This window comes from Bos javanicus, chromosome 24 (genome assembly GCF_032452875.1).
Source record: "Bos javanicus breed banteng chromosome 24, ARS-OSU_banteng_1.0, whole genome shotgun sequence".
NCBI classification, from domain to species: Eukaryota; Metazoa; Chordata; class Mammalia; order Artiodactyla; family Bovidae; genus Bos; species Bos javanicus.
This window is the reverse complement of record NC_083891.1, coordinates 49,921,401-49,939,784: the sequence shown is the minus strand read 5'-3', so window position 1 is coordinate 49,939,784 and position 18,384 is coordinate 49,921,401. Positions and strand designations below refer to the sequence as shown.

Genomic DNA, 18,384 nt, shown 5'->3' with positions numbered 1-18,384 from the left:
TCTAAAAGATGAGCAGCAAAATAAAACCAGAAAAGAATCAGGGCTGAAGAGGTAATTGTTTTTACCTCTTTGTGACCTTTACACAATCATTTTCACAAGTATGGTAATAATTAACCGCCAAAAGCTAGGTTTTAGGGGCTTCAGGAGAAAGGGCACAAGAACATCTACTAGCAGCCAACAGACAGAGAGGCAGGACAGGAGTTTCAGGGTAAAAATAGAGCTAAGCCTTTGTTCCTTGAGCTATTTTTAAGATGGGAGGCTCATTAAGTTTATTTTTACCCTAAGGCAGTGTTTCTCAAGGGTCAGGGGAGATTTCCACCCCCTCAATGTCTGAAGGCATTTTTCACTGTCACCACCTGGGTGGAGGGTGCCCTGGAGGAGGGAATAGGAGAGCTACTGATACTCAGTTGGAAGAGAGCAGGCATGCTGCTAGATGTGCTATTTTTAAAAAAAGAACTATCTGACCTCAAATGTCACCAGAGCCCATGTTAACAAACTCTGTTCTGAGGGACTGATCCTTGGGAAAGAGGCAGCACATTTTCCCTAGAGACAGTGGGATAAGAAAACTGGTAAAGATGGGGGAAAGATTATTCCTCGTGTAAGTGCAAACAAAAGAAAACACTGGATAATCACTGACAAAACTGCAAGTATATCGAAAAGCAAAAGATCTAAAATGCTTGTTCTAATAGTTTTACAAGTCCAGAGAGTAAAAATAATTATAAACACACTTACAAGTTCTGGGTAACTGTTACTTGAGGCAAATGGGGAGGGATGTTTTCTTTGAGATGCTCCACATCTTTATAATCTTCTTCGAGAGATTCAAAGAGTTCCTTTAAAAAAAGAAAAAAGCTCACAAATAACCATCTGTCCTGCCTGTGTGTGTTTTAACATGTTAAAAAGAGCAGGAAAGACTGAGTACAATTACAGTGATGCTGCGTGGAAGGGGTTAAAAAGCACTGAACTCCGCAATATTTAAAAGGAGCCCTTTGGTTTCTAGAGCTGACTTGGGATGGTGACACATTATTTTTCTCTACTGGATTTGTTCAGAGAACAATTGCTAGAATAACATTACAACAGGCGGGATTGACATTTATGTCTTTCTAAAATACTTCAACCTTGGGAAGCAACTACAAAGTATAGGAAAGATTTACGTTTGTCGTTCTGGTAAAAGTGCTTTTGTTGACTTAGCAAGCGTTCCCCGGCACCGAATGATAATACATTCCTGGAATGCAAGGACGAGATATTGCTTAGAAAGCTCTGTATATTCTAGCTTGATGAAAATTTCTACTTGATCATAACTGCCTTCATTTGGTGTTGTCTTTATTTAACTTTCCCAAGAATTTGAGGTTATGAACTCATGGAAATTTAATAAGAAAAAATACTCTGTACCTTTGGATCCCTGTCATCTGATTTTCAGTCATCATGTGAACAAAAATTCCAAATAGGCTTTAATCCTGAGTTGGACCTTCTCTAAACCCACACCTAACCCTGGGCCTTATTGGGCAAGGTAGAAATGTAACCATTATTGGTTTGTTTTGAATTTGTATGACATCTTTCTTTTAAAGACCTCGATCACGTTCAGAGATACTGATCTCATTTCAACCAACAGCAGGATAGGCATAATCATGTCCAGTCCTACAGAAAATCCCCTGAAAAATCTTTACAGACACTGAGGATTATAATGTTTGAAAAGGACTATAGAGGCCACCTTGATCAATCCCACTGAACGTATCAAATGGCTCTAAGAGCATAAGGTAATTATGGTACAGACTCTTTTCCCATCCTATCAGAAGCATTTTTATTAGGTAAAGGCTTATTTAGAACAAAATGTGTGTGTGAATGAGGCTCAAGTGGTTTTTTTACCTGAGAATCCTTACACTACAACCTGTAAAAACAGAGAAAGAAATGCAGAAGAGAAGGGACACAAGAAATACTTCAGTATGACCCAGTACTTTTCAGTTAAGGGCACTGAGACTCCAAGAGGAAAAACGACTTTCTTAGGTGGCAGAACATGCTGGGGGAGCCATGGTGGGAGACCATGTCTCCTCAACCCAGGGCAGGCACTCCTCCCACACCACACTCCCAGGAGATCATTTATTTAAATTAAACCTCCCAAGAATTATTTAGGAAATATTCCCTTTTTAGTAAACAAATTGGCTACCAGCATGGAGAAAGAAATACTTCTGGAACTCTGGAGTCCTTTACCCTGGGAAAATAAAATGCAAATAGTACTCTTTACTGTTAATAATCAAAGCTAACAACATTATAAACATAAAGAATCCTTAAGAATTCCCTGGTGATTAGGTGTTTCTATTAACTGCCTTTTTTATTTTGTTTCATCACTAGAAAAACCATTACCTTGAGGGAACTGTTGGTTTGTTCTTGATACTGAATTTCCAATTCCAATTTATTTAGAAGTTCATTTACTACAATGATCTCATCTCCTATTTTATTTAAAATGGTCTTCAAGGTAGGTTCTTGCCCTATTAATAAACAGATAAAACGGAAAATAAAACCTACAGAAAACCATAAAACCTACATGTAGCCAAGGGAACTCTTGGAACAGAGCCTTACCATAAAGGGACACTGAGGGTGAAGAAAGAACAATGTTTCAGACCCCAGGACCTGTCTCCATGAATAATCTTAAGAACTCCTTACTAAGTAATATGATAAAAAAGGAAGGAGGAGGTAAATACAAAGTATCCCCTGAATCTTTTGTTTTTGGAAAATTCTTCCACTATAATAAAGCACTTAGAAATGCTAGATAAAATAAACACCCTTTTGCATGCATAGTTGGGCTCTTAGGAGAAAAAAGGTAAATCTCCAAGAGTTTCAACTTGAAGAAAGATTCACAGACCAGATAGGATGTATGAGCTGAAGCTGCAGTAGCCCTAATGAGGGGGGTGGGGGGCATGCCGAAGCGCGACTCAAGGTGCAGAGAAATGCTGGAGAGAGGAGGTTGTCAACCTCAGCAACCTAATATATTTGGTTTTAATGGGGATAAGAGTCCCGGCTTTGGGCCTTCAAAGCACAAGATGCTGGAAGTAAGAATCCCGAAGGAGGCCAGGACTCTCTTCATGGGATATATCCTGTGAATGTGTAAACCTGAAAAATTCTAATCACTGGCCAGGAAGATAAGCTTACATTCTGGACTGGCCTGCAAGTGTCTGGGGGAGGTAGGGGAGAGTAGCCTGCTCTCAAGTTCCCAACCCCACCGCCAGGCCCCTCTCCCCAGCTTCATAGATACAAGGATGGGAAAACCAGAGAAACTTCCTCCCTAGAAATAAAAGAAGTGAAAAAAAAAAAAAAAAGAAGAAGAATTTTTAAGGACATCTCAAAAGCACAAAAGGAAAAACCATCCTCATAACCAAATATTTTCCATCTTCTCTTCTAACAACCAAATCATGAAATACGCCTAAGTGAAAACAAAATTTGACCACATGGAGATTACAGATGCAGAGTGAAATGGCTAGAGTTTCTAGGCATGCAGAGACACCAGCACTTGCCCTCAGAGGATTCCTGAGAAGCAGGAAAGTACATAGAACAGGAGTGGGCGCTCTGCTTGCAAACTAGTAAAGCACTCAGTAAAGGCAAGCTGTTGCAAATCAACAATCTAATAAAGCATTTGACCGAAGGTTCATAACAGCTGAAAGAAATGAACAAATAAATGAGAGTACTAATGTCTCTGCTGAGACTAATTTCAGGGGGTGAAACAGTTGCTTGGATATACTGGTATCTCAAATAACCCAGTCAGCTAAATTTTAGGGCCCTGTTTGCTGATTTGTAGTAAAGTAAGTGCACTAAGTAAATTTACTACTTTTGATAGTAGTGATCTAGTAAATTACAGCAGCCAAAGTGGCAAATGTATTACTGGGCTTTCCTGAATAGGCTGTAGCACAGAACAGACAAAGTATTCTCCCCACGTGCAAACGACAGTTACCCAGTGTGTAGTAACCTAACAGGTCAGACTGCTTCTGCCAGGCCTCATGCTTCAATGGGGCCATTTGAATTCAAGGTTTGATAGTTTGATAATCTCTAAGTTATATCTATCCAAGAATAATCATGCTCTGAGAAAGAAAATCTAAAGACTACTTATTAAAGATTTAAATGTCCTTTTTAGATTATTCAATAAAAATGGCATAGAAATAGACAAGTACTATACTGGGAATCAGGACACAAAAGCTGTAGTCCCAACTGACCATTGATAAGCAGGAGAACCTGGGCAAGTCGCCTGACTTCTAGAGCCTCGGTTTCCTCATATGAGACTGGAGGCTACAGAAGAAACCACAGTTGCTTCAGCTTTAACTTTCTACAGAATACATAGCCACCAACTGTAAACTGGATGAGTCTCTTTATTAGTGGTTCTCGACAAAGGAGGGAGAATATGCAAGTCTCAGAACGACATGTATAATCTGAAAGGACATTCCAACAGTATAATTTCATTTTTGAATTTTTAAAAAATTATCCATTCAAAATACAAACTACAATAAAAGTTCAACAGGATCTCCCCTGCAGATGGAATTCTGCCTATCAAATCTTTAGTTCTCCTAGATAAGGCTGGAGAGCACATCATTTTTGTAAATGATATTTTTCCAGGATCCCCTGTTTCTCTGCACTTCAAAATATTTTGGAAGATGGTCACAACCTCCAAGTTTCTGGATGTTTAAAAAATTGATTTCACTTTCAATTAGCTGTTTCCTAGTGATATATATTGATATATATTGATAACCTTCCTTATTGAAGCAGTCTGCAACATGAATTATGGGATACTTCTATCTCTGTGGGTGTTTTCCATTTCTGGTTTTTTCCTTATCTTTTAGTATCTCTGCTTAGCTCTAGAATCAGGAACTCAACATAACCTTAAAATCTTACTACTCAGCCTTGTGTGTCTCAGAAAAACATATAAATAAATAAGTAAATGTAATTATTAGCTAGTTCATTGTTCAATGTAATTTACATTTTAGTATCCTCTGCAATATTCAAAATACGGATAGCAGATTGCTTTAACAATCACTATTCAAAACTGAAAATTACCTTTCTAAGATACATTCATTTAATCACGCATAAGATATCAAAGTGGGACAATAATCAAAATGTATTTTGAATGTACAAAGTCAGTGGAATCTGTTTTACTTACCACAATTTCTCAATGACAGAGTTCTTTTAATATTGCCGATCTTTTCATTAATATGAGAGCATAATTGTTCCAGATCTGAGGCCATCTTTAAGCCTCTGAAGAAAAAAAATATATAAACACATTTACAAAAAAAAAACAAATTTCTGTTCACTTTCAAAATCTAAGAATGGTAAATATCCAGTAAGTCACATCTCCTGGAAAACAAAGTACAAAAACTCATGAGCAATATCTTTCAATTCTGCAAAATTCAGTTTCTAACCAAGGAGATCAAACCAGTCAATCCTAAAGGAAATCAATACTTAATATTCATTGGACGGACTGATGCTGAAGTTCCAATACTTTGGCTACCTGATGCAAAGAGCCGACTCACTGGAAAAGACCCTGTTGATGGGTAAGATTGAAGGCAGGAGAAGGGGATGACAGAGGATGAGATGGTTGGATGGCATCACTGACTCAATGGACATGAGTTTGAGCAAGCTCTGGGAGATGGTGAAGGATAGGGAACCCTGGCAGTGCTGCAGTTCATGGGGTTGCAAAGAGTCAGACACGACTTAGTGACTGAACAACCACCACCAATGTCCAGTAATGACCCGTCTTAGAGCTTTCTACAGTCAGTGCATCCCAAAGCAAGGTACAGAAGACAAGACTGTCATTTCCTCAGAGATTCAGGGGGACAAACATGCTATTTATACATAAAGACAACATCAGTATTTTCTCTGAAAACTTAAATACCCGAGAATTTTAAGGAAAAACAGGAAGTTCAAAGAAACGGGTCCAGGGAAGCATTTCTCCTATAATGTGGGGATTGGGGCTTTGCTATTGGGGTCGGTAAGGAGGCGGACCCAGGGGGAGGAAATGGCACCCCCCTCCAGTATTCCTGCCGGGAAAATCCCATGGACAGAGAAGCCTGGCTCTTCTATGGGATCGCAAAGAGTCGGCCACGACTGAGCACAGCAAAGCCCACAGGAGGCGGAAGGAGGGGAAGGAAAGAAATCAGGTACTGTTTGTTCACTTCAAGGGAGGTGAAAGAAAGTGAAAAAAGTGAGCAATGAAGTCGCTCAGTCGTGTCAGACTCTCTGTGACCCCATGGACTATATATATAGCCCACTAGGCTCCTCCGTCCATGGGATTCTCCAGGCAGGAATACTGGAATGGGGTTGCCATGTTCTTCTCCAGGGGATCTTCCCAACCCAAGGATCTAACCCGGGTCTCCCGCATTGCGGGCAGACGCTTTACCCTCTAAGCCAGCAGGGAAGTCCGAGGATAGTGAAAAGGTCTAAATAGAGCCTCCACTTCAGCTAAAGCGGCTAAGGCCCGCTCCTCACCCCGGCCCGCGCCGCCCCGGCCCCCCGCCCCGCCTAAACAATGCCCGCTTCCGAAGGGGGGGATCTTCAACACCAGACTCTAACCTCGTGCGGGTCCGGGAGCAAAGGGCCCACTCGGTGGGGTCGCGAGGCGCCGAGACACCGCCCCCTCCCCCACCCAATCTCGGTCGGAAGCGTAAGGTCTCGAGATCCGGCTCCGGGAGCGAAATTCAAACTGCCCGCTGGTACTCGGTGCCGCGCAAGCGCACAGCCGCACTCCCGAACTCGGCGTAGCGCAGGCGCACAGCCGCACTCCCGAAGGCTGCTCAGAGGGCTCACGCTTTTCCGCGTTTATCCGGGGCCACAGCTGGGCGGGGCCGGGGCGGGGCCCGGGCTGGGGGCGGGGCCGATCTGGGGAAAAGGCGGGGCCGGATTGGCTCCAGCGCCTAAGACCACCAACACACTTAGCACTCCGACTCCGCGTTGTAACAAGCAGGTGACCTCAGTCGGTCACCGAATCCTTACCGTCCCCCCAGCCAGGGCCCAGCGCTCGGGGGATCAAATCGCGAGCTTCAACACTGGATCACCAAATTGGCCGCACATTAGAATCACCAGGGCAGCTTTTACAAATTCCAGCGCCCAAGCTGTACCCTCAGTCAGTGAATTCAGACACTGTAAGTGGGATCCAAGCCTTAACATTTTTAAAAGCACTTCCAAAAAGCAGCCAAGTTTGTGAGCTGTAAGACTGAGAGATCCTCTCTTCTTTCGTGGAGTTAACAAACTCTGTAAGGGCAAATGCAAAAAAAAAAAAAAAGTTTAATTCTCTGTAAAAAAGAAGAAAAGTTGCCCAGGGCTGGTGTGGCAGCTACACAGTCATCACGGACCCAAGTTCTGTCTTTTCCACCCATGCCCATGGCATCATGCATTCTGGCGTGAAGTTTTCCTGTGTTGCAAAATAACTGTCAGTACCTTTCTCAGTTCTTTGAGAAAGAACTAGCTGAAGCAGCACCTTTAAAGAGTATTCCTAGAAACCACACCTAATGAGTCCTATCTGCTTTCCATTGGCCACTCACATCTACAAGGGAGACTAGGAAAAAAAATCATTAAAATTAAAAAAAAAATCTGGATAGTTACATTGCATCCTCAACAATAAAGGGTTCTTTTTGTAAGCGAGAAGGAGAACAGAGATTCTGGGGGCAGTGAACAGCTGCCTTGGCCATTTCTACTTATTATTCTCTAAAAGTCTTTTATTATTGAAAGTTTTGAACATATACAATTAGGAGAGTACAATGAACCCCATGCTCAACCCATCATTGGGTTTTGACCACTATTAATTTATAGCAAATATTGTTTCAGCTATACTTTATCTCCTCCCACCCCTTGCCTCCCAGAATATTTTGAAACATATCTCAAATGTATCTTTTCACCGAAAAACATTTCCATGTTTATCTCCTAAAGACAGAAACTTTCAAAAAAGTGTTTATTTTTAAAAACTGTTGGTTTTTAAAAATAGAATTCAAACAAGATTTACAAATTGTTATTTAGTTGATACATTTCTTAAATCTTTTGATCAGGACATACCTTCATATTTAGAGCCAAAATCCTATAGCAGGATCAAAGCCTTTCATTGTAGGGCTAAATATGCAGCTTAAAATATCAGTTCTACAAAAATAACATAATAACAGAAATTCACCCTGCAGTATCAAGGACAAAAATTATCAGATTATTTCCCATGAAAAAAATGAAGAAGAAGATAGCTTAAAGGCACTGAATACAAGAGAAGGGGGAAATGTGGGGAAAAAAATACAGAAATGAGCAATTGGATCATACTGCCTACTTCTGATTTCTCTCTGGGACTTGGCAGGACTCCTTCAGCTGCAATGACAGAAACTCAATCCAAACTGACTTAGGCAAGAAAAAGATTTTATTTGGCTTATAAAATTGTAAAGTGTGTGTGTGTTTAGTTACAGTTGAACCCAGGTACTCATACCTTTAGGAAACCACTCCATCTCTCAGTTATGTGTTCCTCTGTGTTGGTTCCATTCTCAGGCAGCCTGTTCCCTATGATGACCACTGGTATCTTCAGATTTATACCCTAATGGGTTAGCAGTTCTTGCTTTCCTAAGAGATCTAGCAAAAACCTCAGGACTGAATCTCATCAGCCTGACTTGGGTCATCTACTAACTCATGAGTCAATCAGTCTATTTGAAATGGTCTGATTCACTAGACAGCCTGGAGTTGGAAGCCAGGACAGCCTTACCCTACAGAGTCTCAGAGTTGGACAGAGGTAATTTCTCAAAGGAAAATCTAGCAACATTTATGAGACAATGGGGACAGGGAGATATAAAACAAAACAAAAACCTGTCTTCTTCAGAGTTATGACCACATATATCCAAGAGGAAAAAAAGATGAAAAGAGCAAGATGTAAGAAATTGCTGGACTGTTCCTTGCAAGAAATATGAGCAAAAGTCATGTGAACTCTAGTCTTCAGGGGAAAATAATAACAACAATAACATCAGTTAACATTATGGGGTACTTATTCTAATTCAGGCATTTTACATATATTATCCTATTTAACCTTTGTACTAAATGTATGAATATTTAGATTATGATCTGCACTTTACAGATGAGGAAACAGAGGCTTATAATTAAGTAACTTGCCCAAGTCAATAGATGGCAAAATGGGACCCTGACCTCAAAACTGGTCCTCTTTCCCATGATGCTCTGCTGCTCCCCAGGAGCCAGGGGTCATTTGCTCCCATGTTTTGTGATTCTGAACCTATAGACTTCCATCATCATTTAATTCCCTCATGACATATCACCCCATGAACAATTTTAAATTAGTTATGAATTCCAAGCTTTTCATACCCAATTGACTCTGACAGAAAAGACTTTACTTATATGTTTTGTACTTCTCTGTGTCTTTCTCTTGCAGTTAAGTGTCAAGCTTAACCTCCAGAAGTCCCTAAATCAGAATTAATGAAAGTCTTCACTGTAGAATAAAGATCACAGATTTTTTTAAGCAATAGAACTCTGCATTTCTAGGCAGCTTGGGAAATATTTATTCCAGTGACTAGCGACCAATCGGTCCAGGAAGTCTGGGACATAGCTTTCATAGCTTTCTGCTGATGGGTCTTCCTTTCAGAAGAGGGAAGGCCCACTGTAATAGGTGGACTGTGTTCTGAGATGCCTCACTGATCACGCAGGATAGTCTGAACTTTTAAGGAGTTATTACACCCGAGGCAGATTATGTTTTTACATTTCCTACTAAACTACATTCCTTTGACTTCCCTTTGGTATTTATTTATCTATCTATGGCTGCCCAACGTGGTTTGCAGCATCTTCGTTCCTCAATCAAGGACTGAACCCCAGGCCCACGGCAGTGAAAGCATCAAGTCCTAACACTGGACCACCAGGCAGGGAATTCCCTTTTGGTTTGTTTTTAAAAGCCATTTTCAACTGACAAGATTAAAATCCAAAGCATGTACTTGTCATACAGATCTCACAGGGATTATTCCTCAATTCTCATCATTTGTCATAGCAGCTGAGGTCATCCCAGAAAATCAAACTTCTCACTTTTACAGTGTTTCAAACCCTAAAATGAGTTATACCTGGGGGAGATTTTTTTAAACCAGAGGAGAGAGGAGAAAGAAAAAAGCATACACTTTCACGCTAGTGTTCTTTCTTTATTGAGTCTTTATCCTATGTATAATTTTTAAATTTTACAGTCAAGCCCCAGTTTCTGTGCCTCCAGGCTGCTCTTAACAAAGGCCCAGGGGTAAGTGATAGTGATAGCAAAAAACAGGGAAGCGTGGCGTGCTGCAGTCCGTGGAGTCCCAAAGGCCGGACGTGACTTAGCGACTGAACAACAACAGAAAGTATGCGGCATCTTTAGAGGCAGGAAAGGAAAGTCCCTGGCAGGAAAACCTCTCTCTCTCTCCTTCCTTTACTCTCTCTCTCTCTCCCACCTCCCATATGTAAAATTGCACCCAATAGTAAGACAAGGAAGATAGAAAACAGAAACATCAGGAGACCTTTTCTTAGTCCCAGCTCAGTCATTAACTGGCTCTGGGAACTTGAGAAATGAATGACTTCTGAGATCACATCCGGCTCAAAGAACTAGATATTTTCCTCCAAAAATGTTTCTCTCTTCCTGTAACTTGCTTTTTAAATATAAATATGACTAGGTAGAGGATAATAGACTTTTAGGTTAGAAAAGAGAACTAAGATTGCCTCATGGATTTTCCTTTCCCTATTACTTAACAAATGTACCTCAAATAAGTTTGTTTTTTTTTTTTTAGAGTCCTTTCCAAAAAATCACTAATAATTGTCAACAAGGAAAAGGAGATAATGAAAGGTAATAAACTTAAAAAACTGATGTCAAGGAGGAAAACAAGATTCTGGAGCAGAGAGGAGAAGCAGAGAATGGCCCAGCTCCTACCACCACCACCACCCCTGAAATCATATTGGAGACTCCACACATCTGAGATTTGAAGGAAATCTGAAGATTAACAACTAAAGGATAATCTTTATTTTTTCTGTCTTCTTGCCCATTGCTCTCTCTCTAACTGGGTCTCGTTTCCCATTGGAAAATGATCCAAAGGTTGAGAATATTCTCCAAAACAGTGGATTATTACTTGAAACTGTGAAAAGCGGAACACTGGTTTAGAGTATCTAACAGTGAGAGAAAATGAAAGAAAAAAGGAGAAAGGAAGGTAAGAAAGGAAGAAATCATGCAAAGACTGATAAGGAAAATGATCTACTGGAATATATATTTAAAGGAATAGCAAGAAATTTTATATCTATGTGAATTGTATACATATTAATTAATTAAAGGTAAGACCTCATGGAAAAGAGAATGAATATAAACAAAAGAAAAAGATGTAAGGAGAGCATTAGACTTATAAATTGAGGCTCCAAACAACAGCATTACAGAACTAGTATATTGAAGTATAATACAAATAGCAAGAAATAGAAAAGACATCATTGAAAGTCAAGTTAAAAGAAAAGCTTAAGATGATTACAGTACATGCAGTTGAAAAAGAAAAGAACGAAAGTAAATACAAAGTCCACAAAATAGAGGACAGAAATGATTCAACATGAGGGTAATTGGTGTCCCATATGTAAAATGCACGAAAAATGGATCAGAAGTCTACAAAAGATGTAATAAAGGTGCTTACCTAAAGGGGGAAAAAGTTAAGCCTCCAGATTTCATTTGAGTCAAATTTATTAAGATATACTCCACAACTAGAAATACTCAAATTATTCAACTTTAAATATAAAGAGCTCTTTAAGCATTAAGGTGAAAAGCAAATTGGCTACAAGAAAGGAAAATGTCAAGGTGCATCAAATAACCGCACTTAACTTTTTACATTGTATCAGTCAATATCCTGGCAAGAATCAGAAGGAAAAGCCGAATTGGATAATTGGAGGAGAATTAATAAAAAGGGCTGTCCACATTGTGCAGTCAGAGATTATAGAAGGTAACAAATGATGGTGAGTTTCCCTGGGGTTTACAACCTCAAGGACCAGTTAGTACCTCTAAGCACAAAGACTAACGGTCATGTGAGCCTGGGGTGGCAGCCGTGTGAAGGGGTGACCTGGCAGGAGCTGTGGCCTCTGGTTAGGTTCAGAGCATCCCTGTGCAGCAGGAAGGAAGCTGAGAGAGTAAGTACCTGCTTCCCCTCTCCTTCTACCTGTGGATCTTCCCACTGCCGTTGACTAAGTCAGAAGGCAAAGGAAACTCTTGAAGCAGTTCATATAGGTCAGGTCACCTGGCTCCAGGGCTGGATGGAAAACCATGGAGAGTGGACACTGAGGGACAAGCAGAAGGCAGCCAGGACACACATTTAGATTATGGCACTCTCATACTGACATGCTTTGTGAATTTCATAAAATATTTCTTAGAACAGGCATCAATATTTACATATAAATATTTGAAATCAACTACTATAATAAGTTACATAACTATTTTATTTGACAGATGCTTTTCCCAAAGCTTTTAAAACACTTAATAGATACTATTATATTGATACTGACAAAGTGGGCAGTTGTCCAGTTCTTGAACTGGAGAAGAGTAAGGCTTACCAAATTTTCCAGGATCAATTAATTGTGGAAATAGCTGCCAGTCAGATCTCATAATAGGTCAAATGAAAGCCAGGAAAGACTGTTTGGGTATCATTTATATCAAGGTGTTCATTTTGCTGAATACATTCTCATTTCCTGGCACTAAGGTGTTTTTCTTGCTTACCTTCTGAAAGTTCTTTTCCTTAAGAAAAACTTAGCAATGAAAAGGAAAACACAGTTAGAATTTCATTTTATTAACTGTCATTATGATGTACAAGTCTATGTGATGCAGTAATTTCCACGTTTTGGGTAACTTCTGTCTGTGTGGACGCAACCAAACATACTGAAGTACATTTAGTGTAGCAGGTATGTTTACAAATCTTGTGGAAGCTTTGTGCGTGCATGCTAAGTCGCTTTAGTCATGTTCGATTCTTTTCGACCCCATGGAGCCTGCCAGGCTCCTCTGTCCATGGGATTTCTCAGGCAAGAATACTGGAGTGGGCTGCCATAATCCTGGGGATCTTCCCGACCCAGGGATCAAACCCACATCTCTTGTGTCTCCTGCATTGGCAAGTGGGTTCTTTACCACTAGTATCACCTGGAAGCCCATGTAAGCCTTATTTAAAGCTAAATTAATAATAGTTCATGGCTTCCCTGGTGGCTCAGTGGTAAAGAATCTGCCTGCAATGTGGGAGACCCAGGTTTGATCCCTGGATGGGGCAGATCCCCTGGAGGAGGAAGTGGCAACCCACTCCAGTATTCTTGCCTGGAGAATTCCATGGACAGAGGAGTCTGGCAGGCTACAGTCCATGGGGTCACAAAGAGCTGGACACGACTGAGCAAGTGATACTTTCATGCATTTCAAAGGTGCTTTTAATAAATTGCAAGATTTTCCATCATTGCCTCAAAGATTTATCAGAAATCAGAACACATTTAGGATTTACTGTATCCCCCCCAAACCTCCAGATAAACTTTCTGGATAATCTAGAAAATGGTCAGAATGATGCATCATGATACTGTTGTAGGAGAGTCAACAAACCCAAGCCCAGCACCTTTACCCTCCCAATTACTATTGATGTTTGAGACCCTGAGGCCTTCAGGAATTTGAGCCGCAGTTGAAGGCTCCCCGCCGTGTTCACAGTGAGCAACACAATCCCGAGAGCCCACGTGTGCCTGCGCCATGAGCGCCTGGTGCAAAGCTCAGCCCTCCGCCATCCGCCGCTTAGCCATTGTGCACATTCTGCAATCGAGTGGCTCTGCTCCCCTTCCCCACATACCAGTGAAGCTGCTCCCAGGACCTCACTAGCCCAGGATTTCCCCTTGGCCTTTTCCCTCGTATCCAGCATGGGTCCCTCTACCATGTCCTTCACCTCAATGCCCGGGCCCAGCTTTTCACCTCCCCTCCCCACTCCTGAAGTCAGAAGGCAAAGGAAACTCTTGACGCAGTTCCTATAGGTCAGGCCATCTGGCTCCAGGGCTGGATGGAAAACCATGGAGAGTGGGTATTGAGGGGCAGGCAGAAGGCAACCAGGACATACGGTTACATTATGGCACTCGCTTATGCATTTCTGCACTATCCACCCCATTGTTTGTCTGGCCCAGATCTCTTCACCATCATTATGCTCCATGAGTCTTGCCCTGCTGTAGTCCTGCCCCTTCTATTCTACCCTGAATCCCGGCCATCCACGGCAGCTTTGGGTTTGGTAACAGCATTCTCCTTCCTATCATTTGACTCACACTTGTCATTGGTTACAAAAGTAGATTCAGAATCGTGATTCAGCCAACCGGAGGGCAGCCAAGTCAGGGAGGCAGGGACGAGGTCAGGACTGAGTGTGGTGATTGAGATGGGTCTCCAGGCTGCCCTGCTGAAATGCTGAAGTTGATGCCCGAGTCCACCCTTGACCTAGGCCCTGCCTGCCCCTCAGCTTCATCTCCCAGCACCTCTTGCTCGTAGGGACGCACCTGGGCCCCGGGGCATGGCCCCTGCCAAAACACGCACAGACCCTGCCAGCCCCTCCCTGTGGTTCATCCCCTCTGTGTCTTTGCTCACAATGAATACGTCCCTCTTTATTTTCCATATCAATCATTTTTATTCATTTTTAAAAAACTCAACCAAATCAAAGTTTTACCTAAAATACGGTATTTTTTTGCCTTCTTCAAAGACAGGCTTTCTCTTTATGGAAATGCTGGTTGGAAGGCTCCCATGCCACATGGCCACTAGATGGCAGGGCAGCACCATTCACGGAAACTCAGACTCCTGTGGCCACAGATGCGCAGTCCACCTGCTCTGAAAGTTGATGAAATTAAACTTCAATATCTCCTTTGTTAAGCTTCCCTGGTGGCTCAGACGGTAAAAGCGTCCGCTTGCAATGCGGGAGACCCGGGTTCAATCCCTGGGTTTGGAAGAGCCCCTGGAGAGGGAAATGGCAACCCACTCCAGTACTCTTGCCTGGAAAATTCCATGGATGGAGGAGCTTTGTAGGCTACAGTCCATGGGGTCGCAAAGAGTGGGACACGACTGAGTAAGGGCTTCCCAAGTGGCTCGATGGTAAAGACCACCTGCCAATGCAGGGGGCGCAGGTTTGATCCCTGAGTTGGGAAGATCTCCTGGAGGAGGAAATGACAATCCATTTCAGTATTCTCACAGGGGAAATCCCCTTGGACAAAGGAGCCTGGTGGGCTACAGTCCATGGGGTCACAAAGAGTCGTACACGACTGAGCATGCACGCATCATCTTCTTTGCTAGCACTTGTTTTTTCTATTATAAAAGAAGCACATGTTTTTAATTGAAAATTTGAACACAGAAAAGGACAAAGAATAAAATGAAAATGCTCATTATTCCACCTGTCAGAAATAAACATAGGGTCCAGGTGCTGCTCCTAGAATAAAAGGGGTAAATGTAAACCATTTCTAGTATTCTCTGTAAATACCCCCTGCTCAGAGTTTTCTCTTCCCTCACTCACTATGAGTTCCACCCATACCTAACCATAATCCCAACTCCAACCCAACCTTAATCCCCAAAACACAATCTCCCCTTTAAATGTATAATGGCTACTTTAAAAAATTTGTTAGCACTCTTAGATGTAAAGCTACGTTCACCATTCACAGTGTCCACCGTGCAAATCAGATCTTATGACAACCGCAGCACCAGGTAACGATCGTTGCAAAATTGATAACCTGTCGTTTTTAAATATAGGTAAAGCACTGACATCTGAAAAAATGTCACAGAGAAATTAGACTTTGGTGAAATGTCTGTTCAAATCTGTTGCCTGTAGGGCTTCTCTGGTGGTCTGGTGGTCCGGTGGCTAAGAATCCACCTTGCGGTGCAGGGGACGCTAGTTCGATCCCTGGTCAGGGAAGATCTCATATGATGCGGGCCAACTAGGCCTGAGCACCACAACTCCTGAGCCCAAGGGCCTAGAGCCTGTGGAGCACAGGCTCTCCACACCAAGAGAAGCCCCCGCAATGGGAGGCCCGTGCACCACAGCTAGAGAGTAGAGCCCGCTTGCCGCGACTAGACAAAGCCCACACACAGCAACGAACACCCAGCACGGCCAAAAAAAAAAAAAATCTGTTGCTTATATTTTAAGATTGGATTGTTTAGTTTTTCTTATTATTGAGTTTCGAAAGTTCCTATACATTTTAGATAGATGTCCTTTTTTGGATATGTGTTTCTCAAATATATATATTTCCCAGCTTTTGTCTTGCCTTTTCATTCTCTGAACCATTTGCTCTGTATCATTCACAGAGCACCCACTCCAGTACTCTTGCCTGGAAAATCCCATGGACGGAGGAGCCTGGTAGGCTGCAGTCCATGAGATCGCGAAGAGTCGGACACGACTGAGCGACTTGACTTTCACTTTTCACTTTCATGCATTGGAGAAGGAAATGGCAACCCACTCCAGTGTTCTTGCCTGGAGAATCCCCGGGACGGCGGAGCCTGGTGGGCTGCCGTCTATGGGGTCGCACAGAGTCAGACACGACTGAAGCGACTTAGTAGCAGCAGCAGCATTCACAGAGCAAAAGTTTTTAATTTTTATGAATTCCAGCTTATCTAATTTTTATTTAATGGATCACACTTGATGTCATGTCTAGGAACTGTTCACTGAACTGCAGGTCATGAAGATTTTTCTCCCATGTTTCTCCTGTGTTTTCTCTAGAAGCTTTATAGTTCCATGTTTTACATTCAAATATATGGTAAATTTTCAGTAACTTTTTGTATACAGTGTGAGGTTGGGGTTGGAGTTCTCTCAGTCTTTACAGGTGGGTGTTCAATTGTTCCAAAATTATTTGTTGAAAATACTATCTCTTCTCCATTAAACTGTGTTTGTAACTTTGTAAAAAGTCAATTGGTCATATTTGAGTGAATCTATTTCTGGGCTTTCTATTCTGTTGCATGATGCCTATCCCTTCACTAATACCATACTGCCTTGATCACTGAAGTTTCATATTTTAAAGTGAAGTTGTGTGAACCCACCAAATTTCTTCTTCTTTTAAAAATTATTTTAGGTATTCTAGTTCCTAAGTTTCTATAAAAATTTAAAATCAACTTGTGTATATATACACTGAAAATTCTGCTGATATTCTGAATGGAATTGTGTAAAGTCTGTCACTCAACTTTGGAATGCTGCTGCTGCTGCTAAGTCACTTCAGTTGTGTCCGACTCTGTGCGACCCCATAGACAGCAGCCCACCAGGCTCCACCATTCCTGGGATTCTCCAGGCAAGAACACTGGAGTGGGTTGCCATTTCCTTCTCCAATCATTGAAAGTGAAAAGTGAAAGTGAAGTTACTCAGTTGTGTCTGACTCTTAGCAACCTCATGGACTGCAGCCTACCAGGCTCCTCCGTCCATGGGATTTTCCAGACAAGAGTACTGGAGTGGGGTGCCATTGCCTTCTCTGAACTTTGGAATGACTGACATCTTAAACATATTTAATCATCTAATCCATATACCTGACATGTCTCACCATTTAACTATATTTCTTTTATTTTTCCATTAGTGTTTTGTAGATTTCTGCATACAGACACAGCACAGTATTTTGTTAGATTTATACCTACGTTTCATTATTTTGAAGTTATTTAAATGGTATTATTTGAATTTTTCTGGTTTCAAGGTAGTGTGATGTTCATATGGACATATGATTCACTTTGTCTATTGACCCTTTATCTTGCAGCATAACTAAGTATTTATAAGTTCTGGGCGCTTTTTTCTTTTAAGTTTTTCTTTTTTAATTTCTATGTAGAAAATCAGGTTGTTTGAGAATAGGGGAAGTTTCATTTCCTCTGTTCCAATCTGTATGCCTTTTGCTTCTTTCTCTTGTCTCATTTTACTGAGTAGAGTATGATGTGTAACAAGAGAGGGGAGAGCAAATGCTGAACAAGTGGTATCTGTTGCCTAGCAGCAACAGTTCCAGGGTGTGTGTCCTGCGTGGTTTGCAGGTGTCAGGGTAGCAGAGAAAGACACGCCTCACATAGGTGCTGAACGGAACACTGCTTTCCTCACATAGAGAAGAGACAGAGGAAGGCCAGCTCCAACAGTTGAGTGTCTGTCCCTCATGGTCAGCAGGGACACAGGAAACCGCTGACACAAGAAGATGGTCTGCACACCCCCTCTTGTGCTGCAGCTGAAGGACCCCTTTACCTCCCCTCCAAGAACAGACATAGCAATGGGGTTAGCTAGGTGCTGTAGGACACACACCCATAAGCAGAACAGAGAAGTACACGTTAAGTCTGGATCAGGGAAAGATATTCACAAAGCGATATGCCTAGCTCAGCCTGTGAGGGCTCTTTGTCTCTTTGCTAAGAAACGTTCCAGACCCAAGGTCACTCTTATGCAACTGTACAAGGGGCAAGAAGCTGCACTTGACTGCCTTTCC

The 18,384-nt window shown here is 41.8% G+C and overlaps 1 protein-coding gene across 4 annotated transcripts in view; it reads right to left on the bottom strand.

Moving 5' to 3' along the window:
• The window catches only part of SKA1 (spindle and kinetochore associated complex subunit 1), a 29,704-nt gene that overhangs the window by 7,695 nt on the left and 3,625 nt on the right, over positions 1-18,384 (bottom strand). The window contains exons 2-5 of one of the 4 annotated variants that reach the window (XM_061400207.1): positions 6,967-7,224; positions 5,138-5,232; positions 2,359-2,483; positions 733-830 (exon numbers count right to left, since the gene is read on the bottom strand). In XM_061400207.1, coding sequence (XP_061256191.1) covers positions 733-830; positions 2,359-2,483; positions 5,138-5,222 — 308 coding nt within the window. In that variant the 5' untranslated portion in view covers positions 5,223-5,232; positions 6,967-7,224. Of the gene's footprint in view, positions 1-732; positions 831-2,358; positions 2,484-5,137; positions 5,233-6,373; positions 6,399-6,546; positions 6,769-6,966; positions 7,225-18,384 lie in introns of those variants that run through there. The other 3 variants (XM_061400205.1, XM_061400208.1, XM_061400206.1) reach the window with 3 other exon arrangements.